The sequence below is a fragment of the Neocloeon triangulifer genome, unplaced genomic scaffold, assembly GCF_031216515.1.
Source record: "Neocloeon triangulifer isolate White Clay Creek 2 clone unplaced genomic scaffold, ASM3121651v1 ptg000017l, whole genome shotgun sequence".
Classification (NCBI taxonomy): Eukaryota; Metazoa; Arthropoda; class Insecta; order Ephemeroptera; family Baetidae; genus Neocloeon; species Neocloeon triangulifer.
Genome location: NW_026775559.1, coordinates 858,043 through 882,895, shown reverse-complemented (window position 1 = coordinate 882,895; position 24,853 = coordinate 858,043). Strand labels below are relative to the sequence as shown.

The window sequence follows — 24,853 nt, the reverse complement described above, 5'->3', positions numbered from 1 at the left end:
TGGTTTGCATTTTTGAAATAAAACCCCTCATTTCAAATCATCATTGTTAATATCTCATTTCTCTTTTTAAATTTATTAATAACGTAGGGCGCAATAAATTATCAACATGCAAATGGTTTGATTACAAAAATGAGAACAGCCTAAATTAGTTAAAGCACTATTCGTAAGAGCAATCGAGTGACAAGTAGTAGTGGTGTGTGAGTGGTTGTCGATGTTGGCTCACTTCTTGGAGAGATCTGCGGGGGAGCACTGCGTCTCTCCACCTTTCGCCAGGTGCAGGGGAATGGCAAGATGCGACTTGTGTCCCGAATTTGGACCTGCCGATAAAATAGAAAAATTGGTCAAAACGCGCCATTGGCCAATCGGAACAAGCGAAAGGAAGGGATTGATTCGCGCACGGTGACTCACCTTCGGTTTTGACTGCGAAGAGCATTCCGCTGGGCAACCCTGCGTGAGGCGCCGTGTACATCACTGAAGACGACGGCGGCTGGTAGACTAAGTTTCCATTATGAAAACCGACTGCAAAATAAAATAATTTTTTTTATATATAAACAAAATTGGAGATAATTTTACAAAATATGAAAATAAAGACTCTCATTAAATAAGATTAAAAACATTAATATATATTTTTTTAATTTTAATTCAGAATTAGAAAATTATATTGAATTAAAAATAATATATTTTCCTAATTAAAAAGTCCTATAAATCAAAATATTTTCAGTTAATTGTAAATTCAAATTTTCAAAATTATAACACAAGTTAAGTTTAATTTATATCTTTTCATTTATATCTTCATGTAAAAAAAATTCGTGTAAAAAATATTTTTTAATAACGTAAAACCAATTTCATTTTTTTTTTTAAATATAATTTTAATTTAATTTTCAGTCAAAAGTTAAGAAACTGACCTAAAGGAGCGACTGAACACAGATTTTCAGGCATGTCCTGCTTGCTTGAATGTTTGGCATCCAATTTGCCGAACTTTTCTTCGGCAAGGCGATTGTCAAAGGACTCGGAGTCGCTGTCGGCCGACGAGTCCGAGCCGCTGGCGCATGATTTTGGCGAGTCGAGCTGCAAGCAGAAAAAGCGAGAAATCGATCAGCAATTAAAATCGAAAATGGATCGAGCACGTGCTGCATTAATTAAGCGTGCCGAGAAAAGCAGTTTTGCCCAAACAAGATTTTAGGGCCCAGTTTGGCGAGCGGACGGCCGAGCGCGCCTAAAAAGGCCACCTTCTTCAGCGGCAAGTGGTCTTTCGGGCCCCCTCTCTGACTTGGACTCGCATTCTCGCCTTAAAAGGAAGGCGACCAAGTCCACTGGGAGGGAAACGGCTACGGAGCGGCAGTCGCGATGTGGGCACCGAAGGCGCGACTTCGCACCAGGCACCCCAGGTGAGCCATCTGACACGCAATTGACCCGTTTTCGCCTCAGCCGTCGCGAATTGCGGCCCAAAATTTTCAGATTCATTTCCTTTGTGGAAAAACTCAGGTCCCAATCGGTTTCTGATTTTCAAATTTCTCATATTTGAAATTAAATCATTTCAATTTTTAATTTATTTGCTTTCAATTAAAAATCATTTTTCATTTAACATTGACAAAAAATTAATTGTGCTTTGTTTGGTAGCAAATTGAATTAAATCATCTCTAAAATCGAAAAATTATTTATATTTGATAAAGATATAATATAAAATAATTTTTCTTTATAGTTTTTTAATTGATTTTTATTTTTAAGTAATATCTGAAATTAACAAAATCAGGGAAAACTTTAGAATTTTTTAATTAATGTAAATAATTTTTTGACACCTAGAGATGGTGTAATTCAATTTGCATATTTATCAAAGCACCGGTTGACATGGAAATTCAAATTCAAATTTCCACCTGGCAGAGAAATTTCGGTTGGAAATTCGAATAACGGCAGTCGGTGCGCGTTTCAGTAACAAAGAAAGTTTCCAAGAGCGATTTGGAACAAAAAACATAATAACATGTGCGTTCGCCGGCCGCGCGCAGATGGTCACACTAAGGGTCCGACAAACCGCCCCCGGTTGAGGGTGGCGCCGCCGTTCGCCGCCCCCGGCTCATTTTTGTCGCGACTGAGGCCAATGCGTGCGGAAAATGGAAAATTTCGCAAATCGCGTTCGCAGAAAAACTAAAAGTGTAGCATTTGTTGCGACAGGTGGTCAATAGCCCTGGAGGAGATCTCGGGAGGAGAGGAGGAGGCGGAGGGGAAGAGGATCCCAATGTGACTCACGCGCCGATCTTACAAGCACGTCGAACGCCACCGAGAGCGAACAGGTGAGTTTCTTAATTTAATCCAGCTGTGTTTTTGATTCAAATTTTGACCGATTTGATTTGTGTTTCAGGCAAGAGACGTGGGCGCGTTGCAGAGACTGACCGGCGAGAGAAGACTGATTTTTGTTGTAATCGAGAGAAACTTGTTTTGAAAAGCGCTGTGTTGTTATTTTTGAACAAAACCCAGAATTAAAAAAAAGAAATGAAAAAAAATATATACATTTATAAAAGAAAATGAGATGAAAGAACTGATAATAATCTCGCATCTTAAAATTTTATCCACACAATAAATAAAGTTTATTACTTCTCAATTAAGTCTTAATCTTTTCATCTGGAGGGCATTGCAAAAATCCAGGCACATTTCACACGTTTAAAAGACAGAGAGAGATTTGCATCGGCCGCCTGATTAATATTAAAATGTGTATCGCACAGGAAAAGGGAAGTTCCCGGACGTGTGCGGCGCATCCGAGATTTTCGCCACCCGTTTTGCATTTCCTATCGCAGCCTACGTGCAGGATGTCAATCAAACTTGGTCAGGTTCTTTGACACTGACAATAAAGCAATTAATTGGCGGAGGTGGAGGCGGCGGCCTTTCCATCCGACCGCCGCGCACAGGTGAATTAAAATCCGGCGACTTTCAACGAAAGGATTTCTTTGCAATTTATTTCTCTCTTTTCAGCGACAGCGATCACATGAGCCATCTGCGTTTGTTGTTATTATTATAATAATAATAAAAAAAAATCATTTCTTTCTCTGTCTCTCAAAAGTGTTAATTTCAAGGGTGATTACATATTCTGTTGCGTCTCTTTGGAAGTAAATTTTTATTTACATGCGATAAATCTAATATAATAACTCAAGAAATTATGTATTAAAACAAAAATAATCTGCCTGGCCAGTTCTCTTGCTTGCTAATATTAAAAAGTGTAGTGTTTGCGGTCGGTCGTCTGATTTGAGCACTTCGTATAAAATAATTATTATAATTCAACGGGAAGGAGAGTTCTCATGTATATTAAAATTAATATTGTATCATACAACACAGCGAAGCAGCACATTTAACTATGAACACATTGGTTGAGATTGTAGCAATCGTGGTGTAGAAAAAATAGGGAGATTGGAAGTTCTTTTTTGAACAGAAAACAGCTGGGCGAATAATATTGGTACTTTTTTTCGAATAATTGTGTGGTGATTTAAGCATATCTTAAGGCGTTGCGTGCGAATAAATAATAAAAATAAATAACAAAAACAATGGCCAGATCATAGCCGTGGATCACACGATTACAGAAGAAATTTCAGGGTTTCGGCCCCTCACAAATTATTGCACATCAGCAGACGGACGTCTGTCTTTTTCATTATCCAAGGAATGTGTGTGTGTTTTTTGAGTAAGTTAAAATTAAGTGTATAAAAGAGCTTAAGTTAGAGAGCGGACCTCGCGAGAGCAGACCGCGACTGGACGCGCGCGCCCAACTTGATTCCGAGAAGGCCCTATTTACAATCAAACGAGCGCAAAGGAGCCACTGTGTACAACTCTCAACTAGCTACCGTGGTGCGCGACCATTAAGCGGCACCCTTGACCGGGCGGCCGAGACGTGAAATACGGGACCCACATTTTTGAGCGTGCATAATTTCGCTCACTTCGCAGAGAATCGTTTCGAAAATTAGAAACAAGAAGAAGCAACTGTCACAAGCATGAAAATAATTCACCAGTCTTAAAATGTCTCGTAAAATTATAAGAGTAGAAGTATAAAAAGAAACGTCCGAATAAAAACCAAGGATTTTTTCTACTGCTTCGTATTAATTAAAGTTGCAAAAAACGGGTCAACATTCCGTAGTTGCATTGGACGCAAAAATTTAATTAAAAAAGTTATTAAGTGATTAAGTTGTGAATTATTTTTGTGCCAAATATTCAAGAATAAAATGCTACGTGCAGAAAAGCATGATTTTATGATACATTAAATAGGTGAAATTTGCTTTTACATTTCATTCAAATATCAAAGGAAAAGATTCAAATTCATTCTTTAATAATTAATATCAATGGTTTGTAGTTTCAAATATCAAATCCAGTTAAAATCAACACAAAATTGATTATCAAAGATGAATATGCATGGCTATTATTTAAAATCGTGAAAAATGCTTGCGAAGAAAGAAAAAGAATAATGATTATTGAATTACTTGTTCAAAAAAATTTATAAGCAAAAATTTGCAAGATCATTAAATTAATTAATTTCATGTTTTTAACAAACAAGCATAAAGAGCAAAATTAGAGAATTATTTTTCATTAATTAGATACTTAATATCATAATTATTTAACTTTGCTTGGATTGGCAATCAGTCTTTACGATCATCATAAATGTCCTCAAACAAAAACAAAGGTCAATGCAAATTTCAACATTTTCCGAACCGATTCTCTATAAAGTAAATCCAAACCAAAATCAAACACCGCATGCAAACGCAATCAAAAAAGGGCAACCGAAGTTCACAGCGGCCGCCAGGGTGGGATTCAAGCGTTACTGGGGCCCTCCCAGGTTGTACTGGTGGTGGCCCGAGTGGCCCTGCTGTGGACTTTGGTGTGACATGTGATGGTGGTACTGACTCGCGCCGCTCTGCATGCTCTGCAGCTGCAGTTGCGAGTCGAGCAGCAGCTGCTGCGCGTGCGAGTGGCTCTGGTACTGCGACTCGTGCAACTGGTAATTGCTAAGTAACTGCTGCTGCCTTACTTTTTCCCCGTCCTCGATGTGGTAGCTCAGCTCGGTCTCCTCGAAGCCGGTGGCTGACATGCGTTGGTCGCCACCAGTGGTGGCCGCCGCCTGAGGAACTGGCTGAGACGCGTCCGGCGAGTTAAGGCACGTCTGAATCAGCGCTTTGCCAGCCTCAGAAGTGATCATCGGCTGCAGCTTACGCGTTGCGAACGTGTACACATGACCCGTTTCGCTCGCCACCAGCAACATCACCTGTGTGCCCGTCAGAGTGGACAACTCGTAGGCCTGCAAATTTAGAATATTTGTTTGAAAAATTTATTTAATTTGAAGTTATGTTCAAATGGATGGAGTTATTTATTGAAGTTTTCATTTAATTTCAGTTAATTTTTGAAAAATATTATGAACTAGCAATCAAAAATTAAATTGATCAAAAAAAGGCTCCATTCAAGGTTGAATTTATTTAAAACAAATAAATCATCTGGGATTTCCAATCTTCAAATCATTTGAGGATCTAATTAGAATCAGGATCAGAAAATATTCAGAAAAATCCAGACAAATTAAAGTTCACTGTCTAATTAACAGAAGACAAATTGAATATTAAAGATATTTTAAGCAATATAGAAGACGGTTGATGGAAATTGAAAGCAATAAAAATAAATTGAGTTGAATTTTTAAAGTGACGTTTACTTCCGATCAATGCTTTATTTGTTTATTCTTTGGAGATTTTTTTTCCTATAAGTAAATTTCTAAAATGTTTCAGGGGAAAGAAAAAAAACTAATAAAACATAGAATCTACAAACCTTTTTCATGATGCCGGTTTTTCTTTTAGAAAACGTTGTGTACCGCCGCAGCTTATTGTCAATGTACTCCATCTTAATCTTGACCCTGCCCTTGGTCTTCTTTCCATTTGGGGGTGGCCCAGAACTGCTGGACAATGCTCGGGGCGTCGAGGTTGATGGCTGCGTGTACGTGGCCGGCTCCTCCAACGAGTCCGACTCGGACGCCTCGAAACCTTCGTATTGAGAGGCTGTGGTGAGTGATTGGAGAATTTTACAAATTCTTTGGTTAATATCGGACGGGGAGTCATACCTTCGAGGTGGCGTTTCCTGCTGCCCATTTGCTGGGACTCGTGGTAAATGTCCGAGGTGCCGCTGGGCAACATGTTGCATTGGCTGTAGTTGAGAAAACTGCGAGGACTAGTGCTGCTACTTTCAGAATGATTCATGGTCTAATCTAATCGCGTGCAAATCACCAGTCTTGCTCATGTTGCTTGCAATCCTGCGGAAAAGAGAGATGCGTCGTGGTTATTGGGCGAAAACGCTGGAAATTGACAAAAGTGCGTGAAATTTTAAGAACGACGGTGTATCATTAAATAGAAAAATCGTGAGAGGCCGAAAGAGAAATGGCCCATTAGAGAGCGCCGTTCCCTGTTATTATCTAATCACCATGCATTGCTCCAAGGTTACACCCCCCTGGTGCTCTCAAACAAAAGCCGTTTGGCTGCGATTCGGCCCTAATTTCGGCATGACCTCGGGCGAAAGGCCGGTTTCGCGCGCCTAGGGTGTCCCGGCGTTTGAATCTGGCAGAAAAACGGCGTGATGAGTGCGAGGTCAACGTTGGAAAATCCACGTGTAGGCAGGCAGGGGACATTCGCATCCGAGCTAGAGAGTTGCACTTACTGGAGATTATGTATGATGCAGGTCGCAGGCGGGCAGTCTTTTCTTGTTATCAGCCTCGGGGTCACTGCCGGAGAACACTGGTGGCGGCTGCGTGCATACTTAACGATCAAACTGGTCGCTTGTCAACACCGTACCACATTGGAAACGGCGGCGATTGCTGACTAATTTGCTTAGCCTAATGGTGCGCCTGGCAGCAGCCGCGGCGGAGGTAAGCGATCGCCAATCCTTCCTCCGTCCTCCGCGCACGCCAAGTAGTTCCGTGCCGCGCGCCGCGATTCTGACTGAAAGTGCGCCCGCCGAATTTTCCCGGCAAACTTTCCCGAACCGAGACCCTGTTTCCAGCCCTACGATTTTTGAATCTTGACGCGTTACCCCGCACCCGGTGACCGCGCACTTTACTATTTTTAAGCCGCGTAGTAATTGTAAAAGAGATCGACATGTCCATATTTAGCTCTCCCTCCCTAAAAGGTATCCATATCTTTATATGGGCATGCAAGAAGACCCCTCTCCAGAAATATATTTTATATTATGTATACACACACGCATTGTTCAAATTTGAGTCGAGGCGGTCCTTTGATTCGCACTTTATCTGGACAAAATGCCGTAAATACTTGTTTTTGTCTTTTTGCTCCGCAGAAAACACAAACAAACCACTCCGAGAAACCCTTCGTCTGCTACTCTACTTTTTGCACGTGCTTGTTTATATGTTTCTCTCTTCACAGTGACTTGAATACATTTTTATCATTGTATTCAAATTCGATTAGATTTGAACAAAAATAGTTTGTTTATGAAGGAAAATTGGCAGCACTTGGTGTTGTTAAAAATAACGAGCCATGTTTCTTCGAAAAAAGGCGAAATGTAGAAATTTCTGCTAATTGAGAGAAAAATATTTTGCGGATTTTATAATTCCTATGAAGTAATGAAGCATTAAAAGCTCTAAAAATGATGATAATTTTGCTTCGTGCCAGTTATCTTAAATCGCACATTATAACTATTTTTTTGCATACATTTTTCCCCTCATATTTCATAAAACACGGAGCTCATGAATTTTTACGACTCTCGTTGCGTGTACAGACACAAAGTTCAACTAGCTGTCGAAAGAGGCGAATTAAAGCTAATGGTCAAACGAAAAACATCCGACGGATTAATTACACCCCGCTTGCATTTATTATGCGCGCGGCTGCGGCGAGTTTAATTTAATGCGTGCGGCGGCTATTTCGTACAAATATATAATGCGCGCCGAAAAAGGCAAAAGTCAGAGAAGGAATAATTAATTTGTATTCCGTAAAGTCGAAAGTTGTCACTCAATGTAACAGTGCCCAAATTAAGTATGGTCATTGCGTCAAAAAAGCAAGCGTACAAACAGTACGTGCAAGAATTCTCTCGCGGGGTCAGTATAGCGCGCGCGGCGGTGGTCACTTTCTAGACAAACTTCTTTAATCTCCGACGCATGATTTGTATTCTTAATCCACGCGGGATCTCTGTTCTAGTTACTCTCCGCTAATTAATTCAAATTAAGCAAAAAATCGCTGGCTGACCTGCACGTTTTAGAAAACACACAATCGAGATCTGCTGGAGAGAAATTAAAAGAGGCTGCCGCTCTTGATCTACAATGCTCACCTCGCCACGACTATACTGTCCACCACTCGACTACAATGGAAATTATTTTCGTCTCATTAAAATGCATTCTCTCGATTACGACAGCAAATTAATTGCCCGTTTGATTCTGGCCGCCGCACCTGACCGGCCGGGCCGGCCTAGGCGTTTTCCAAGTTTATTCATTCATAACTACATTTCGCGCATTTCCATGTATGAGAAGTGGCGGAGGTTCCGAAGTGTCCCAATATGGTCCTTCCGAATGCATGCCTGAGCAACAAGTACCTGTTTCGCGCGCGCGGCCGCCTCGAATATAAAGATTGGCGAACACAAACTTGCTCGCGCTCCAGACCTATTAATTGACCGAGTGCCGCCTTGTGTAAATTCGCCAAATTTGTTCAATCTTTGTTTACGGTTGGGTCTGGTTGAAAAAAAAAGTTTTTAGATCTAATCAGAGGCTATAAGAGGGGAAAAAAATCAAGAAAGTAAGCTATATAAAAAAGCTGTTTTCTGTTAGAATAAAAAAAAAACACTCTTTAACCAATATTTTTTCTAACTTGAATTTTCGCTTTCAAGATGGAAAATATTTATTAAAAAAAAACCTAATTTATAATTTATTTTTAATTTTAATAGTTATCTGGAAAATCAATAAATCTATATTCTCTCACAATAAGTCATACAATAAAAGAAATTGAAAATAGTTAAAGATCAGATAAGATTTTTTTATGAAATAAAATAATTGGGTTTGTCCCCAATAATTTTTTTTTAAAATATACAAAAATTTAAATCAATGAAGGTTGTTCACATGCTGAATTTGCACCAGAAAATTCATAAGCACGTGAATGTATCCCATTTTTCTCTAACAAAGACCTAGATCATCTTCTATCAATTCCACACTTTTTCTTAATTTTTTACATACTTCTTTTGTTCAGCTAAAATAATCTTAAAAGAAAATATCAATTTAATAATTATTCTATTATTTTCACACTTGACTTTTGATACTGCTAAAAAAGTAAAAAGATCTCACAGGAATATAAAAATTGGAAAATATTGACCTTGCGATTGTTTTTTTCGATAGTGACGGACCTCTTTTTGATGTTGGACGTTTTAGCAGACCTCTGCTAGTAGTGATACCATTTCTGCTCAATTTTTTCCAATTCAATTTTTTTCATGTACGACTTGAGTAGAATAAACAATAATAATCAGTGATCTATTAATTACTCTAACAAATGTAATCTTGCCATTAATTTTGAAGTGTTCATGTGTTATATTTTAAGAGTAAAAAATAATAACTTCTTTTTTCCTTTTTTATCAATTCACACGTAGATTGCATTTCCTTCCAATTAGTGGTGTTTGCAGACGGTTAGGACTCTTGTGTTTGAAGCTGTTGTAAAAGGGAGGTGTCAAGAACATCGCGTACAATTTATGCAACCGACGAAAGAGCAACCACCTTCCGGTCTCCTTACATTATACAGTAATCTGCGGATAGAATCGCCAAGTCTACGACCTGTGTCGTCTGCGAACATTTTTTTTCTATTCATGGCATTAACTTTAAAAATATCAAGGAGTTTTCAATAAAAGTTTCATTTTTATTTTTTAAATTGAGGGTTATGCTATTTATTCTTCGTTTACCTTAAAAAAAGTTACAATTTTTATACTCAGCCTGTCATTGATAGTATTTAAAAATAGCTCATTCAAGCTTTTGTAATTTTACCACTAACGTAAACAAATGCGAACTCAACATTGCTCTCATATTCTTTCATAATGGAGCTCCACTGGGTGTGTGTATGCGTGTCTATCGTACAGTAATTTTCTCCTGAAACACTTTTTTAAAGTTAAGCCTCGCAAAATTTTGAAACACTCAACTGAGTCGGAACTGACAAGTAGTGTGATTTTTAACATTACTTTTCTTTACACTTACGCCAAAGTAAAATTAAATGTATAATGGGGAGTGGACTATGTATTTAAATCGCGCGATTGTTAGTCAAATTCTTTATAATATTTAACATGTTTCACGAAAGTAGGATTCAAGGGTGGAGGGTCACTCTTGCGCACTGGCAAGGGCCCTCGAGTCTCTTTTTTATGATTTTGCTTTAAAGTTTACAAACACAACGACTAATAACAGGGGATTGGTATGACCTTATCTGTACAAAATTCAACTTGATGCACAATTTTACAAGTAACCCTTTATCTATAGACGTTTTTTTATGTAAATTTGTGGGCTTGGTTTGCTACATCAATGTCTTTAGTCAAGTACTTGCCTTGTTTCAAGAGCTACTAAAACTCATGCTTTGAGACAACAAAAGTCGCAAATCTACAAATAATCCGATGAAATCTGCTGCCTTGTAAACACTCCACCGATCTTGTTCGATTCTCATCGGCAAACCAATTGGAAAATGCGCCGTTCATTGACATTTAAGGCACATTGCGCTCGCGGGTGGGAAATTTAGAAAATAGATAGCAACCAGTCTGTGGCCCCAGAAATCCAGACAAAAACCCAGCTACATTAACGCGTTGAAAGAGATAAACTGATTTGGTGCAGCAACTGCTGGCCGTTCAGATAATACAAGCATTGTTTGTCTGTGATGGCTGAAAAACGTGGACCTTGCAAAATCTGTGTGCATCTGCTTGTGAGAATTTTCAAATTAACTTTTGTACCAAGTTGTGTCCAACAGAGCCAAGTTTATGTCTATGCATGGGAATGAAGTTGTACTTAAATATAATTCTAGAGTTGATGCAAAACGATCTGATTTATGAAGAGTCCTCCAACTTTCTTTTCTTTCCCCGACCTGAAACAAAACCAAAATTATCACCAATTGCAGTTTAGTGCTAATTTGAGCTGAAATTACCCTCACTGTCGGGAAGGGCTCCGTTGCTGGTGTCCTGAGTTGAATCCCCTTTGCCTTTGCTGGCTTTCTCCTCTTCGTCATCCTCACTTGATTCAATATCATCGTCAACATCAGCACTGCTCTCCAACTTGCTGTCCCCATTCCACTCTTCATCATTGCTCTCTTCCTCCTAAATAAAGATATTAGAAAAAACTTGCACAATTCCTAATTACAATCATACATCAAGGTTTGATTTGTAAAGGTCGGCAAGCTTAGCGCCTTCCTCCTCCTCATCATCGACGTCTTCATCTTCGTCGTCCAAGTCATCCAGCGAGTCATCCTCATCTGCACCTCCCGAGCCAGAGACATCATCGTCCTGATCGGAATCATCATCCTCTGCAGATTTTTGATCTATTAAAGCACATGCGTTGAAGAAGGAAATATGCAATGACTACCATCTTCGGCATCAACGTCAGAGTCTGATTCGTCCTTCTTGCCATTGATCCCGTCATCATCGTCAGCCTCACTCTCCTCAGCCTCGCGGTCATCCAAGTCGAAGCCATCAAGGTACTTCAGGTTGGGCAACAGATTGAAAACCTTCTCTTTGTAGTTCTCAATTGTGGTCGCCTCATTGTTGAACAAATCCAAACTTCTCAGGTTCAAGAAGGCCTTCTGCAATATGACAGGTTATTAAATTTTTTTTTCTAAAAATCAAAGAGAATAGAAGATAAGACTTTACATTACATCACTAATACTGATAGTAATTAATAATAATTAAATTGTGATTCGTACCAAGGCATCAAGTGCCTCCAGATCTTTGATTTTGTTCCCACTGAGGTTGAGATGAGTAAGGCTGGGGCACCCCTGCAAGAAGTTGAGACCACCAGATATTCTGTTGTCGCTCAGCTCCAGCTAAAATAGAAACAAGCTCTCATTAAAAATTAATAATTAAACATATTTTGAAAATTTGTAGTAAAATAAAATAAATCTTAGAAGAACGAGATTATCATAGATGAAAACTATTACTCTAGACAAAAAAGTGATTGAGATTTATTTATTCAAACAAATTTAAGGTCAAAAGCAATCAGCTAATGGACGATGCGAAGATAAGAAGGCAGGCAGGGAAAAGTAGAAAAATGACGCAAGCAAGTCGTCTCACCCTCTTGAGTTTGGCAAGCTTGGGGAAGCCTTTGAGGCTAGTTAGCCCGACATTGATGAGGCTGAGCTTCTCGAGCGTGCAGAACTCGTCAGTGAGACCCTCGATGCTGGTGCTCCTGCAGTTGTCCAGGTTCAACTCGGTGATCTGGGAAACGGCACGGGGTGCAGGGTGAAAAATATGTATTGGCACACCACAATCAGCGTTGTGGCGAGTAATAGCGCGCGCTTTGTTACCTGGTCTGCGGACCTTCCACGTTTCTCGAGATCTATCCTCTTTTCCATCTTAGCGCCCGGCCCAAATCACTTTCCTAACGCACCGACTGCTGCAGCGAATTCGCAATCCACGAACAAAACAAAAAGCAACGCACTTTTTAACTGGGGCTACATGGAAACATGCGACACCGCGAGCGAGTCTCTTCTTCTTTTTCACGAAGCGCCGACTTGCTGGTTGCTTTCAATGGTTGTTGTAGGGAAATGGGTTTGGCCCAGCGCGAGGCGCGACTCCTCTCCTCGTACCTGGCGGCAACCCGCCACTTTCCATTGTTGCAACAATCAGGCGGCCTCCCCACTTCCGGCCTGGCCGAGCGCTGACGTTATCCTCTGATTGACTCGCGTCCTCGACGCAAGGAGGTTTTTTGTTTTTTTCGCTGAAAATCTTATTGACGTATAAGCCATGAAAGCCAAATGCGCCACCCGCTTTTAAGCCACCTTTTCAGCCGAACCGCGCTATTTCCGCCGATGGATTCGCCACCGCGACTCGGGTAAGACAATGGCCTGTCACACTGCATGTCATTTCGGCGCCGACCGGCTGCCGTTGGTCATTTATCGCGCTTTTTCCAGCGTTTGCGGGCATGTAATTACGGTTGGTGTGTGTGTGTTTACATCAGGAGCTGCAAGGAGGTTGCAAGCGGCGGGTTGTCTTCGTGGGTTCGGCTTTCCCCGTAGAAATAAGCACACAACTGGACAGGAAAGGGAATCAACAAGTATAACATTTAGTTTGGCAATTATTATGTGTGCTGTGTGCTATGTTGCGTTTAGAAACGGTGAAAGTTACTTTTAAATTTTCCAATTTTCTTATTATCTATTAATTTCATGAAATTATTTTCAAAATACAAAATTAGGTTGATTTGCCAAAATTATTTTGATTATTTTTTCACGTGCAATATGGAATTTTTAAGTTTGCGAATATTAAAATCTTATCATATATTTTGCTTTTTCTTTGCAGTTTCGAGGAAGGACACTCGCGTGAGGAGCGATGTCTGGTGACTCGTCAGTGCATTTAGTTCGACTGAAGGACACAAAAAGGAGGCAAGTAAAATTAATTTCCATTGTAATCAAATTTTGAATTGGTCAATTCTTCCTTTGTTCGCCAGGACGGCTGCTATGTACAGGGACGTGAGGTACTCGCAGCTGGCCGATGACGACGACAGCGACGAACAAGAAATTTTGACACATAGCAGGAAGCAGCCGCAAGAGGAAAATGTTTTTATCAGAACCATCCAGCCCGATGACACTTTGCAGTCAATTGCCCTCCAGTATTACGTCCCAGTACGTTTGGCAAAACAAAGATCAAAATTTATTCAGAAGACATAGCAGTGCTAACAGCTTATGCAAATAAGTTAGGCAGTGACACATTTTCTTCATTGACATTCTGGTTAAATTTCAGGTATCCGAGCTCAAGAGAATAAACAACATTATCCGAGACAATGAAATTCACGCCCGAACCACCCTGAAAATTCCTCGTCGACCTATCACCAGTCTCGTCGATCTGACACCCGAAACTCCCAGTCCAGCCCCTCAACCTGAGTCTGAGCTGGTCAAGCTTAGAATCGGCTCTGGCTGCAACCCGACTGATTTTTTGGCGGCCATGGACCGTGACCTGGCCAAAATTCGCGCGGCCGTGCCCCAAGTTGAGTCAGCAGCGCCTCCATCTGAGATTATGTTCAATGCAACACCACCAAGTAACTTGATTAATTCGTGCAGCGGTTCAGACTGGGGTCTACGGTGGCAGCACATTTTAATGTTCTCACTTGTGTTCACCCTTTCGCTGCCACTCTTCATCTGGTACAACCAGCACCATTCCGCCGCTGGGGCGAGTAAAGCTTCCTGACAGTGCCTTTTAAACTGTGTGCTGTTGTTTCTCAATTACAAACTTCAAATGTGATACAAAAAACTTGTTACTGATTTTTATACTGAGCGAGATTGATTACTGACATGATAGTTTGCTTGAATAGTTTAAAAATAATAATCAGCATTTGACACTGCGAATAAATTGTTTTATTTCACAAAAAGCGACATGATCCTATGTTCAAACATCAAATAAATGGTAAAGTATAGTTTTAAAAATTATGCTGGAAGTGAACAAGAAAATCGAATTGTTCCAAACGCTGGGAAGAAGTTAATTGTCGGGTTACAGCTTGTAGATGGCCACGGTTTAGAACTTGCGGTCGGAATTTTCCCGAACACTGAAAGCAAAATCCTAAATTAGACAAATTCCTCTCAGTTTTAAATTCTGTAAACATGTATGACATTATATTTTAGAAAATTCTTGAGCAAGAGTCAAGTCGTTGGAAGGTCCTGAGACAACATGCCGGAAGCCGAGAAGCAAGCAAGTTATGCAGTGGGAAGATCAATGATTTTTTGTTTCTAGAAAATCAGAACAACAAAATCACTAGTCTTCCACACCGGCAAAACTCTGGTTAGTTTGTCAGTCGGTCGAGTGAGTGAGCAAGCGCGGTGAACTCACCAGGCCTGAAGCAGCACTTGGCATGCCAAGAGAAAGTGAGGCTGTCGTCAGTTGCAGAAAGATTATAATTCGTATTATTATGCACAAGCACCCCAAGAGCATTTTTTTTCCTCACAAGTTAGTTCAAGCATCACTTTTTTCCACAGAAATTCATCACAACCAACAATTTTTCATTTACAGTAAATTATATATTTTTTTTTGTACAAACATTTTTCCACGAGTATTTCACAAATTTCCAACAAGAATGTTAATTTTGTTAAAACCAGAAAAGCAAGCAATTCAAAGCGTGCAAGTTACCTTTGCTGTAGCAAATATTGTGCCATCTGAATCTGGGCATCGCTGCCAGTGATGGTGATGACTCGGTCATTAGAGTTGGCCAGCGGCTCATCTATGGTGATGCCAGCACCGGACTCGGATCGTATCTTGCGAATGCGAGCACCGCCTTTTCCAATAATGGCTCCAGCCAACTAAAATAAAGAAATAATCTTCAAGAATTGTAACAAAATTGGAGAAATAATATCAATATTTTAGTTCTGAAAATGATTTTTATAATTAAAGTAAGAAATTATCACTTTTAGTTGAACTAGCAACTATTGCCATATTATTTGATATTTAATTTTTCCCCAGAAACCTACATCTTTAGGAATGGTGACTTGAGTTTGGGTCTTTGGGCCCTGCTGGGGTCCACCTGAGTTCATGGTATCTTCAGTCCAGTCGTTCTGGACATTTCCACCACCGCCGCCGCCTCCACCACCACCGCCGCCTCCTCCAAAGTTGCGCGCACCTCCGCCGCCACCACCTCCGTAGCCACCCCTATTCGGGGGCATGTTGCGACCCGGAGGACCTCCGTAGCCAAATCCATCAGGACTGTGCGGAACCTGATGTTAGAAAAGACATGAGGATTTTTTTGTTCAAGCACTCACGGCATTCCTCTCATGGCACTGCGTCCGATGGGAGGACCTACCATATTTGGTCCGAAGCGGGCACCACCTCTGCCCAAGGGCGGGGGTCCGGCCATGCCTCCAGGACCCCCACGCATGTTGGGAGCGCCTCGCATGCCACCAGGCTTGGCGCTCGGGTCACCGAAGCCGCCATACTCTCCAGCGTAGAACTCATCAAAGTTATGGGGATCGTAAGGGTTGTTCAACCCTTTGACTGGAGACTGAAACAATGGAAATGGAAGCAAAGAAATTAGACAAGTTATGTCAAATTTGATGAAAAGCTAGATTTGCAAATTACTTAAAATAAAAGGATTAAATTAAATGATTCTTTGGTTCTTTTATTAAATTCACTAAAAGCCACTTTAAAAAGCAGGTCAGTATTTAAAAAGCTTTTGCTTCAACTCACCGTGCGCACCAGAGCAATGATTTCCTTCAGACACTCAAGACACACTTGAGGTCTGCCTTGGATTTGAACAATGCGATCTGAGCTCTGAGGACAGCAGTCGCTGTAAATGCGGATTCTGGCACCAGATCTCTCACGGAGTTCTTTGATTTTCAAGCCTGACTTGCCGATGATGCAGCCTGCCTGGCTTTGGTGCACCAAAATACGAATGTCTACATCCTCGGAACGGGCACCTCCCTGGTTACGTGGTTGCTGAAAAAACAGCAATGATTTTAACTCTTTGAACAATTATCCTATACACAAAGCAATGAAAAAGATGCAAAATTAAAAGTTTGTTCAGTTGGAACGTGGTGTTTATCATCAAGAAGCAGAGTGAGCTAGGGTATGGGTTCATCATGACAAACTAATCACAAAAGAACTAAGAACACAATAAATATTACCTCTTCAAGACATGGAATCACCTCCTTAATTATTTCAAGGGCAGTGTCGGGATTTGCGACAACGGTCAGAATCCTGTTGGAGAACAACACATGTTACTAAAAGGCAAGAGCAAGGCGTTCAGGTTTGGAGTCGGCCTCAAAATAACAGATATATTTCAAAGTGGATAAACCTTTCACAAAAATGGCGTAGTTTTGCGCAAAATAGTCAGCATCGTGATTCGTAATCGTCGTTGAAATGGAATGAAACAGGGCGTTTTGTAAAAGGTCTATGTCAAAAGCAGTCATTTGCCGGAATGATTTTTGTTACCAATTTAGAGGGCATTCGGGCCAAATATGTTGATGATTAATTTAATTAAATAAAAATAAAAAGGGGAACAACTGAATCATAAAGTAATTATAATTTTTTGTTCTAATAGAGGGGCTAAATAACCACAATAGAGTATTAAAAAAAAATTGAAGTCGACCACTGCGTGTATACTGTGTGTGGCAAAATTACAATAATTTCCAAACGGTGCTGCAACGGAATTTTCAAACCATATCACAAAGACTGATCTTTGATCAAAAAGCCACGGCAAACAAACGTGAGCGTGTGTTAGTGAGTGAATAAGAGGCAGCTGTTGCACATTTGGAGTCAGGTGTTCCCCCCGGAAAAAGTAAAAAAAAAAGTAGTAAGGTCTGGCGCGGCACCCCAGGTAAAATAGGGGGCAACAGCTGTCGCTTCGACCGCACACATGGGCAGCTTGGCGAGAGCTCGAGCCTCCAGCAGGGGTGGGTGGGGTGCTCCGAGAAGGAAACACGCCACTCGCCAAGGAGGAGGGAGGACAGTCGACAGAAAGAGAGGAAAAAATAATAAAATAATGAGGAGAAATTACGTAACAGTGTCCAGACACGAAAGGAAAAAATAAGGGAGGACGCACGGAATCAAGAGGAAAAAAGAGCATCATCAACACATATGTATAAAAAATGGAATGTAATAGAGATTGCTTGACTTGAACGAGACAAATAGAGAGAGATAACCAATCAATCAATCAAATAGTCTAAGTAGAATGTTTCCTTTGATGAATTACCGTTCTGGGCCGGGACAATCTGGGACTGTAACCGAGGCTTTGTACTGTTGGAGGTCGTCATGGGCCAGCACAGGTGGGCACGGGGCGTTTCGAGGCCGATCAGGTCACATACAGGGGTGGTCAGGAGGGTCAGCACCATTCGTTGTTGAGGCGGGGCACAGGCAAATGTAAAGGGGGGCAAAAACATGTTAACACAAAAACCCATCTTTCTCTTCTGCTTACTTTTTACTTTTTAAGCACACGTGTTTCACTGAATATTTTTGAAGAAATTCAACTAAATCTGATTGCACGTGATTTCATAAGATACTACTGAGAGATGCATAATCAAGAGAGTGACTTTCCGATGGCGGGCAGTCAAATTTTGAACAGGAGGATTTGGGTTCGCACCCCACGACAGAGCGCGTATTTACACGATAGAGAGATAGAGCATGAAAAAAATTTGTTTCGCAAACTCATCGTCTTACCTCAGTGCGCAGCTTAGTTATGTTATGACCACCTTTGCCGATCACAGAGCCTGCAGCCTGCAACAAACGTCTCAAAAGTGTGAACCCTTTCTTTGGTGAGCTCTTACCTTGCTGGGGATGAGAAGACGGACGTCAATGTCATCTCCGGAGCGGGTCCTTTTCGTCGACGGGCCCATTTCTGCATCCGCCTCGCGCTTCATGCCTGCGAACAAAACGAGTCAGAATTTTATAAAAAAAACCGTTTGGAAATTTGGGGAGATTTACTCGAAATCCGAAGAGAGGAGTTGCTCGCGCCGACCGACCGCCTGACTAGAGCGAGAAGGGCTGCGAGCGGAACGCCATGTTCTGTCAAAGGGGCGCGGGGCGTGTGCGCTGGCGCCAAAAATATTGATCGGACGGCGCGAGCGAGTGCCACCTCCCTGCCTTCGGCCGTAATAGCATCTTGATTGTGCCACTGACACGACTGACTGACTGACGAACTTTCTTTCTTTCCGTCTAGTTAGAAAATAATTCAGAAACAACGAGCGGCGGGGCCGCCTCCACCCCCCTCTGTAAAAATAGCTCCGGCTGCAAAATGGCCAGGTGCGGCAAAACCGTCACTAATTTGTTTGCTTCCACGCAACGAAATTGTGTTAGGAAAAAGACGCAGGAGTCTTCCCGAGTTTTTATTTTCTTGACCGCAGGGATTCAAATTTTTTTTGCTCCCTATCTTTCTCCTTTTCTCCACCTTGGGTCTTATTGAGCCAAATATAAATGTCTGGCCAGACAGGCCGTTCTTGTGGCGGAAGACATTCGTAATAATTAATTATTCGTGCAGAGTGAAACGAAAACTGACACGAGTGCCGGCGCGAACTTCAAAAGCGGCAGAGATGTTTTTTTTCCGGAACACGAGTTAGAGTTAAAATAACATTAAACAGAAATATAAGCGTCCCAATTTGATATGATGACTCGGAAAGCGAGCTTTTTAGAGGCGAAAAACGACGACTTTTGGAAGGGTCGAGTTTCATGAGATAAAAAAACTCATATTATCTACAAATTACACAAAGTTATCATCAAAGCAACTATTTAATAATAATATTTTTTAAAAGAGGTAATTTAATGTGACAGTAGAAAGAAAAAATATTTAAAATTACTGAATTAATAGCATTGTAATGTTATATGAATTAAAAAGAGAAAAATTAAATCATGATACAATGAAATATATAATTATTAAATCCCACAAAATTAATAGTTAAGATAATAAGAAAATCTAACCTGTTAAAAAAATTACTAGAAACTAACTAGGCTTAAAAAAACCAATACAATCCTTTTTGATATTGAATTATAATAAACGTAGAAACGTTTCAAATGTATCATCAGAACTTGAGCTAACTTTTGTCTAACTTATATAGGAGTTTTGAGTCGGAGGAACAGACCTGAGCGTGGCTGCTGCGGTGGCGACCTGCCTGCGAGAGAGACGTTTGCCTCGCGGCTCGGGTCTCGCCTCACGAATGTTTACACCGGCGTTGCCTGGCAGCGGGGTCTGCACGACACCCCCGTCCGAGTGGGGTGCTGGGTTGCACAAGTCACGAATACCCTTTGCGTTCCACCCCACGCGCCTTTATGGCACCGGTGCCGCCGTGCGCGTTCAAGGAAACTACACGTACGTGTGCACTTACATTATAAAAAAGAACAAAATAAAAACGATAGAACCAACTTCTGTGAAATAAACAAGTGAGGGTTGGTGGGCGGCGAGGCGAGGCAAACGTCGGCAGCAGCAAAGAACACTGGCACCGATAATTAAATATTGCCACCCTCTCGCTAGCTCCGTTGCCCTACAGTCCTGCATAATTGACAGCTGCGAGTTGAGCGTCTGTTCAACGGCAAACACGACGATGAAAGCGAAAAGGGAAGCCAATATTTATTGCTAGACAAAAGATGAAATTACAGAAAAATCAATTAAATCAAAAGTTTTTTTAAGCTTTTACTGAAAAAAGTTTTTGCTATTTATTTTGTCATTAAAGTTTTCATGTTAGTTAATTATTCTTAATGGAATGGCAATTTCTTTTATGAAGATGTTATCTTAAAAAAATTTGTAACAAAACATTCATTTTTTCGTAAAAAGATAATGTTACCAGGTAAAAAAACTAGTTTTACCTTAATTTGCAATAAAGTAAAAACGGAGGAAAAATAATTTAATTTTTTCACATTTTAATGAATTAAAAGGATTATTCATTTAAATTGTTGTAAATTTTAAAATTTTGATGCCAAATAACTCAATTTAATTAGATATTTTCGTAAAGTTCTCTTTTTTAAATTGCTGAATTTTTTTTAATCATTCTCCCAGAATTTTGTTGAAAGATGAAATTGAAACGTGATTAGATACGGCGCGTGCATCCAAAACTGTCAACCGCTCGTCATATTCCATTATACCCTCCGCTGGTTGGTTAAACAACTGCAATTATCTTAATTATAAATTCACCTCTTTTTAACAATCCGTCAAAAAGGAATAACTTTCGATTATTTTTATGCTCTTTAAGATTAAAAAAGGGGCCAATTCGTCCGTCGACAGGCAAATGAGACACGGAAGGCGTTTCCAAAGAAAAAGGACGCGTGTCACGAACGTCGAATTGAGAGGAAGAGGCCGCGAATCGATGCGAGCGCGACACACAAATGTCAAGAGTTGGTTATCAAATTTTGATCCAAAGTTCAATCAGTCGGCAAAATCTACTTTTCTGACATTTGCGGGGCCGTTTGCCTTGGGGTCGTGTGGCGAGCGGGGGCGTAAATAGCACGCACGGTATATATGTCACATCCGCTTCTGTCGCGAAATTTCCAATTAAAATTAAGTTTTTCAGCAACACGAGAGAGCGGAAATTGACACTAAAACAATAGGAACAACTGACAAGCGAATGAAAAGTTGCTTGCAAAGCATAAAATTAAAAAAATAAGCGCCATATGATAAATACACCGAGTTGAAATAATCAGCAGCTTATCAAGATGTCTTGTTTTTGACTTGCTGATATCTGCAATAAATTATAATATTAACTGAATATTTACAGATATGTATGAAAATAATAGACTTTGGAATCTAGTACTTTGAAATAATTCAGCTAAATTAAAAGTATATTTTACAACATATTATTCTTAAGCTCTTTTCAAGTAAAGTTGTTTTTAAAATTTGCTTAAAATTAATAAAGGTTTTTAAACGAAAAATACAGGAAATTTATGGAAGTCAAGAGATCAGAAAAATTGGATAATATATTAAAAAACAAACGTCTCTGTCAGTTAGAAAATAAGCAAATTTAGAAATAATATTTTAACTATTTCTAGTCAAATTCTTAAATTCACTTTAAAAAATCATTTTTAAGAGCCAATAGTAAAATTTTGGTGAAAAATGAAGAGCAACATGCGCTAGAATGAATTGAAAATATGTATATTTGATCATTTCTTAGCTTATGAGTTCACATATTTTGGAAATTTAGTTTGCTTTGTTTCAAAAATATTGTCTGTTATAATAAGGCTTACGTTTCTCTAATGGTTTTAATTTCTCATAGAAGTATCAAGACGTGCTTAAATGATAATTTGGAACGTTTTTAAGTTAATTTTCCATTTATACTTGTCTTGTTGCATTTTAATTTAAAATCAATAGCATAATTGGAAACAATGTTGTGGATTTTAATAATTTTATTCTTGCACTGTTCTATCTTTGAGCCACGAAATGTTAGTTTCGCTCTAATTTCCCGCTGAAATTGATTAGAACGCAGGCTGCCAAGCGTGGGGGTCATGAAAGGGAGAACTGTGGCGCCGGAAAAGTGGAAAAGTGGCTCCGGCGTGTCTCGTTGGTTTGGCCTGCCGGTTGTGTGTGCGTCACTTTTGTTCGGCGGCTTCTCGGAAGTAGTGTTGTTGGGCCGCGAGGTGCCAGCGACTATTTCGCCTTTGTGATTGGAAACGGTCGCCTAGGCAACACATGTCATGCATAGCTGAAATTACACGATTGCACCAAGCAAAACGCGCGGCTAAAATCAATCGACATTAAGAATGAACTATTCGTGTCCCTCGCCCCTGATAAAAAGCAGCAGCTGCGATCAATTTCCATTTTTCCTCCTCCGAATATTTAATGCGTTTTCGGATATTCCACGTGGCACGCCTGCTGGCACGCGCGCTGAACGAAAATTTAACGTGCCCAGAGAGATAAAAATTATTCTACGTAATGAGTGCGTAACGACGAGTCTTATCTCACGCCGATGCAAATAGCCTGACAAATATTGATCTTTTTCCACCATTTTCTTTTTTATTTTATTATTTAGTTTCAAATTTGCCTTCGTGCACGCGCGACCCTTTGATAAAAAGTGGTCGGGTCGGCCTTTATCTGTTCTGTGTGGAACGGGTGAGGAAAAGAAGTACGAGGAAAACTGCACGCCCGGCGCGATAAGCCAGTTGTTGCGTGCAGAATTCAAGACTTGGCACAGATCATGCTTCCAATTTGCTTCTCAACGCGATTCAACAAATTTTCGTTTACGAAGCAACTCTGGAATATTAATTAAAAAAAGAATAAATCAAATTAAGTTTACAATCAAAGGATTATTGATGGGGTTGAAGAATTTTTTAATCAGTTTTAACCGGATTAGAAATGAGAATAATATGGATGAGTTGAATTTAAATTGCTTCAAACTTTAAATATTTTAGTACTTTGTAGCAAGAATTAAAATAAACTGCGAATCTTTGGCAAAGTTTCAAGTTTTTTCCCTCAAATAGGTTTAAAATAAACGCATGTAAATTTAATTATTCAAGGTTCATCTTCTCAAATAAAGTTTTTAAATATTTCTAACTTGGTTGTTCGTGCTACGGACACAACGGGAACTTTTAAAATTTAATAATAGAGGAGGCTTTGAAATTATTGCTATTACAAAAATTAAAAATTCCTAAAGGAAGTGCAAATTTAATCTTTTTGAAAACAGTTTTTCTCTTAGAGAATTTTATTTAAAAAAAAAGTGAATTACGCAAAATATTATAAATTTCATTCAGCAAGTTTTAACCAGTTTAGTTACTTTGGATAGCAACGATTATAAAAACAAACAAAGGTTTGAAGGGGGAAAAAGATGAATTTTTAGAGATTAATCATTTTACGTAGCTCATCATTTTGGCCAGCGTGATGTGAGAAAATGAGAAAAAAAAAACATCAATTACCAAAAACAACCAGGAGAAATAAAACAAGATCTCAAGGTTCCAAAGGTGTTTGCCGAAAAAGCGCCAAATGGTCACGTGCACAGTCAGAGGTGACCTCTAAAGTAGCGTCTGCCAGCTGATAACCAATAATTATAAAAAAATATTGTGATCCTTGGAGTCGCATCGGAATTCCCATAGGTCAATATTCTAAACGCTCAAGACGGATTAATCACAAAGAAAGGGTCAAAAGGTCATTGAGCTGTGAATGATTAAAAGGGATAAAACTTTGAGTTACTCAAATTTTTCTAAATTTATCTTCAAGTCAAAGTCAAAAGTAATGAAAATTAAAATAAAATCAAATGACAAATTATTATAATAACAAGGATTCCAACTAGTTTAAATCTAAAAAAAAATTGAAGGAATTGATTTAAAATTTGTAGTACCTAATAAAAAAAATGTACCCATCAAGTATTGCACACTAATTATATATTTTTTTTTTATTCACCAGAGGAAAAAATAATATTTTGGAATTTTAAATAATTTAAAACGAATTTAGAAGCAATAGCACTCGAGATAATACGATGCGTCTCGTAACTGCTGCCGGACGTGAATAATTTTCTTCTTTTCCCCTGATGATTATGCCACCCTGAGTATTTACATAAATCGAACGTGATTGGGAAAATGCGTGTTGGTTCAGTTGGTCTGGAAAAATGAAATACGGGGCGCGATGATGAATCATGCGTTCGATTTTCAAGCGGACGTCAATCGACCGGACGGGGAAAAGTGGAGGAAGCAAGCCCCAGAGCGACACGAAAAATGGAAGGCCGAAAAAATGCCGGTGAGCGACGAGAGCCGCCCTCGGCTGAACGCGATTCCTCGCGTGCTCGATTTAATTCGGCCGGGCAAACGGCGATTTGGTCGCGCGGCCGCGTTACAAAGTAGTGAGAAAATAAATTCACGCGTGTGCTCGGCTCGCTTAGAGACAAATTTATTGATTCGCCCCGTAATAAAAAAAAAGCGGTGGCGTTATTTCCTTTCCAAGCACGTGAAGGCGCGGCGCCGACCGGCAATGCAGACAGCGACGGCGCCGCCCGTTGCGTTCTAAACTCACCTCTCTACGCCTGGCAAGGAGATGACTGACGCTGCGTCACCCGGCTTCGAACGTTGAGAGCCCGATTTCGGTGCGAATTAGGCGAATATCAGGGCGCGGCGCGTTGTGCCGACTCGTATTTTTGTAATGGCGAAGAAGCGTGACAAAGCGAGCGAAAATGACGAGGACGCGCCAACCAATCAAAGCGCAAGGCCGCCCCAGCGTTCCTAGGAGGTTCAGCGATCGTCACGCCAGCGCGCCAAAAACAGCACTTCCAGAACTAAACTAGATATATGCTATTTTTCTTCCAAA

At 40.1% G+C, this 24,853-nt stretch overlaps 4 protein-coding genes and 1 long non-coding RNA gene across 15 annotated transcripts; 2 read left to right on the top strand and 3 right to left on the bottom strand.

Moving 5' to 3' along the window:
- Window positions 1-30: 30 nt before the first annotated feature.
- On the bottom strand, window positions 31-6,892 carry LOC132203255 (serum response factor homolog). Of its 3 annotated transcripts, none has more exons than XM_059630902.1 (7): window positions 6,661-6,892; window positions 6,071-6,259; window positions 5,782-5,993; window positions 5,000-5,266; window positions 906-1,068; window positions 409-519; window positions 31-317 (listed from the first exon to the last, which is right to left on the bottom strand). In XM_059630902.1, exons 2-7 carry the CDS (start codon window positions 6,204-6,206, stop codon window positions 220-222), a joined length of 987 nt encoding a protein of 328 aa, XP_059486885.1. In that variant the 5' UTR covers window positions 6,207-6,259; window positions 6,661-6,892; the 3' UTR covers window positions 31-219. The 3 variants fall into 3 exon arrangements, with proteins under 3 accessions (XP_059486885.1, XP_059486883.1, XP_059486884.1); XM_059630900.1 differs by having other exon boundaries at window positions 5,782-6,008; window positions 6,661-6,890; XM_059630901.1 differs by lacking the exon at window positions 6,661-6,892 and adding an exon at window positions 6,427-6,612 and having other exon boundaries at window positions 5,782-6,008.
- LOC132203256 (uncharacterized) lies at window positions 1,242-2,596 on the top strand. Its single transcript, XR_009442433.1, has 3 exons — window positions 1,242-1,388; window positions 2,170-2,288; window positions 2,357-2,596. It is a non-coding gene; the product is annotated as an uncharacterized LOC132203256 (long non-coding RNA).
- Window positions 6,893-10,210: 3,318 nt separating the features above from the next.
- On the bottom strand, window positions 10,211-13,079 carry LOC132202971 (acidic leucine-rich nuclear phosphoprotein 32 family member A). 2 transcript variants are annotated; one of them, XM_059630348.1, is made up of 7 exons: window positions 12,477-13,079; window positions 12,244-12,387; window positions 11,877-11,996; window positions 11,540-11,756; window positions 11,326-11,495; window positions 11,106-11,274; window positions 10,211-11,045 (listed from the first exon to the last, which is right to left on the bottom strand). In XM_059630348.1, the coding sequence occupies exons 1-7, from the start codon at window positions 12,522-12,524 to the stop codon at window positions 11,008-11,010; spliced, it is 906 nt and encodes a 301-aa protein (XP_059486331.1). In that variant the 5' UTR covers window positions 12,525-13,079; the 3' UTR covers window positions 10,211-11,007. The 2 variants fall into 2 exon arrangements, with proteins under 2 accessions (XP_059486331.1, XP_059486332.1); XM_059630349.1 differs by having other exon boundaries at window positions 11,326-11,480; window positions 12,477-13,067.
- LOC132202972 (lysM and putative peptidoglycan-binding domain-containing protein 4-like) lies at window positions 12,388-14,515 on the top strand. 5 transcript variants are annotated; one of them, XM_059630354.1, is made up of 5 exons: window positions 12,885-13,003; window positions 13,130-13,225; window positions 13,468-13,550; window positions 13,616-13,790; window positions 13,909-14,515. In XM_059630354.1, exons 3-5 carry the CDS (start codon window positions 13,498-13,500, stop codon window positions 14,350-14,352), a joined length of 672 nt encoding a protein of 223 aa, XP_059486337.1. In that variant the 5' UTR covers window positions 12,885-13,003; window positions 13,130-13,225; window positions 13,468-13,497; the 3' UTR covers window positions 14,353-14,515. The 5 variants fall into 5 exon arrangements, with proteins under 5 accessions (XP_059486338.1, XP_059486333.1, XP_059486337.1 ...); XM_059630351.1 differs by having other exon boundaries at window positions 12,888-13,003; window positions 13,083-13,225; XM_059630353.1 differs by having other exon boundaries at window positions 12,888-13,003; window positions 13,083-13,285.
- On the bottom strand, window positions 14,497-24,723 carry LOC132202969 (heterogeneous nuclear ribonucleoprotein K). Of its 4 annotated transcripts, none has more exons than XM_059630344.1 (10): window positions 24,563-24,723; window positions 18,411-18,505; window positions 18,304-18,360; window positions 17,840-17,883; window positions 16,773-16,845; window positions 16,336-16,584; window positions 15,912-16,150; window positions 15,624-15,855; window positions 15,286-15,455; window positions 14,497-14,707 (listed from the first exon to the last, which is right to left on the bottom strand). In XM_059630344.1, the coding sequence occupies exons 2-10, from the start codon at window positions 18,501-18,503 to the stop codon at window positions 14,677-14,679; spliced, it is 1,188 nt and encodes a 395-aa protein (XP_059486327.1). In that variant the 5' UTR covers window positions 18,504-18,505; window positions 24,563-24,723; the 3' UTR covers window positions 14,497-14,676. The 4 variants fall into 4 exon arrangements, with proteins under 4 accessions (XP_059486327.1, XP_059486329.1, XP_059486328.1 ...); XM_059630346.1 differs by having other exon boundaries at window positions 15,624-15,866; window positions 15,953-16,150; XM_059630345.1 differs by having other exon boundaries at window positions 16,336-16,569.
- Between the last annotated feature and the right edge of the window lie 130 nt (window positions 24,724-24,853).

Bases quoted from the DNA above. Each gene is read 5' to 3' on its own strand.
- LOC132203255 (XM_059630900.1), bottom strand. From the start codon at position 6,206: ATGAATCATTCTGAAAGTAGCAGCACTAGTCCTCGCAGTTTTCTCAAC. The intron at 6,009-6,070 runs GTATGACTCCCC...CACTCACCACAG, and splicing joins CAGGAAACGCCACCTCGAAG to CCTCTCAATACGAAGGTTTC. The intron at 5,267-5,781 runs GTTTGTAGATTC...CTAAATTTGCAG, and splicing joins AAACCGGCATCATGAAAAAG to GCCTACGAGTTGTCCACTCT.
- LOC132202971 (XM_059630348.1), bottom strand. From the start codon at position 12,524: ATGGAAAAGAGGATAGATCTCGAGAAACGTGGAAGGTCCGCAGACCAG. The intron at 12,388-12,476 runs GTAACAAAGCGC...GCCGTTTCCCAG, and splicing joins GTGGAAGGTCCGCAGACCAG to ATCACCGAGTTGAACCTGGA. The intron at 11,275-11,325 runs GTATGATTGTAA...ATCTTTATTTAG, and splicing joins TTTACAAATCAAACCTTGAT to GAGGAAGAGAGCAATGATGA.
- LOC132202972 (XM_059630355.1), top strand. From the start codon at position 13,498: ATGTCTGGTGACTCGTCAGTGCATTTAGTTCGACTGAAGGACACAAAA. The intron at 13,551-13,615 runs GCAAGTAAAATT...TTTGTTCGCCAG, and splicing joins CTGAAGGACACAAAAAGGAG to GACGGCTGCTATGTACAGGG. The intron at 13,791-13,908 runs GTACGTTTGGCA...GTTAAATTTCAG, and splicing joins CCCTCCAGTATTACGTCCCA to GTATCCGAGCTCAAGAGAAT.
- LOC132202969 (XM_059630344.1), bottom strand. From the start codon at position 18,503: ATGAAGCGCGAGGCGGATGCAGAAATGGGCCCGTCGACGAAAAGGACC. The intron at 16,151-16,335 runs GTGAGTTGAAGC...CCATTGTTTCAG, and splicing joins TCATTGCTCTGGTGCGCACG to TCTCCAGTCAAAGGGTTGAA. The intron at 15,856-15,911 runs GTGAGTGCTTGA...GGTTCCGCACAG, and splicing joins AGTGCCATGAGAGGAATGCC to TCCTGATGGATTTGGCTACG.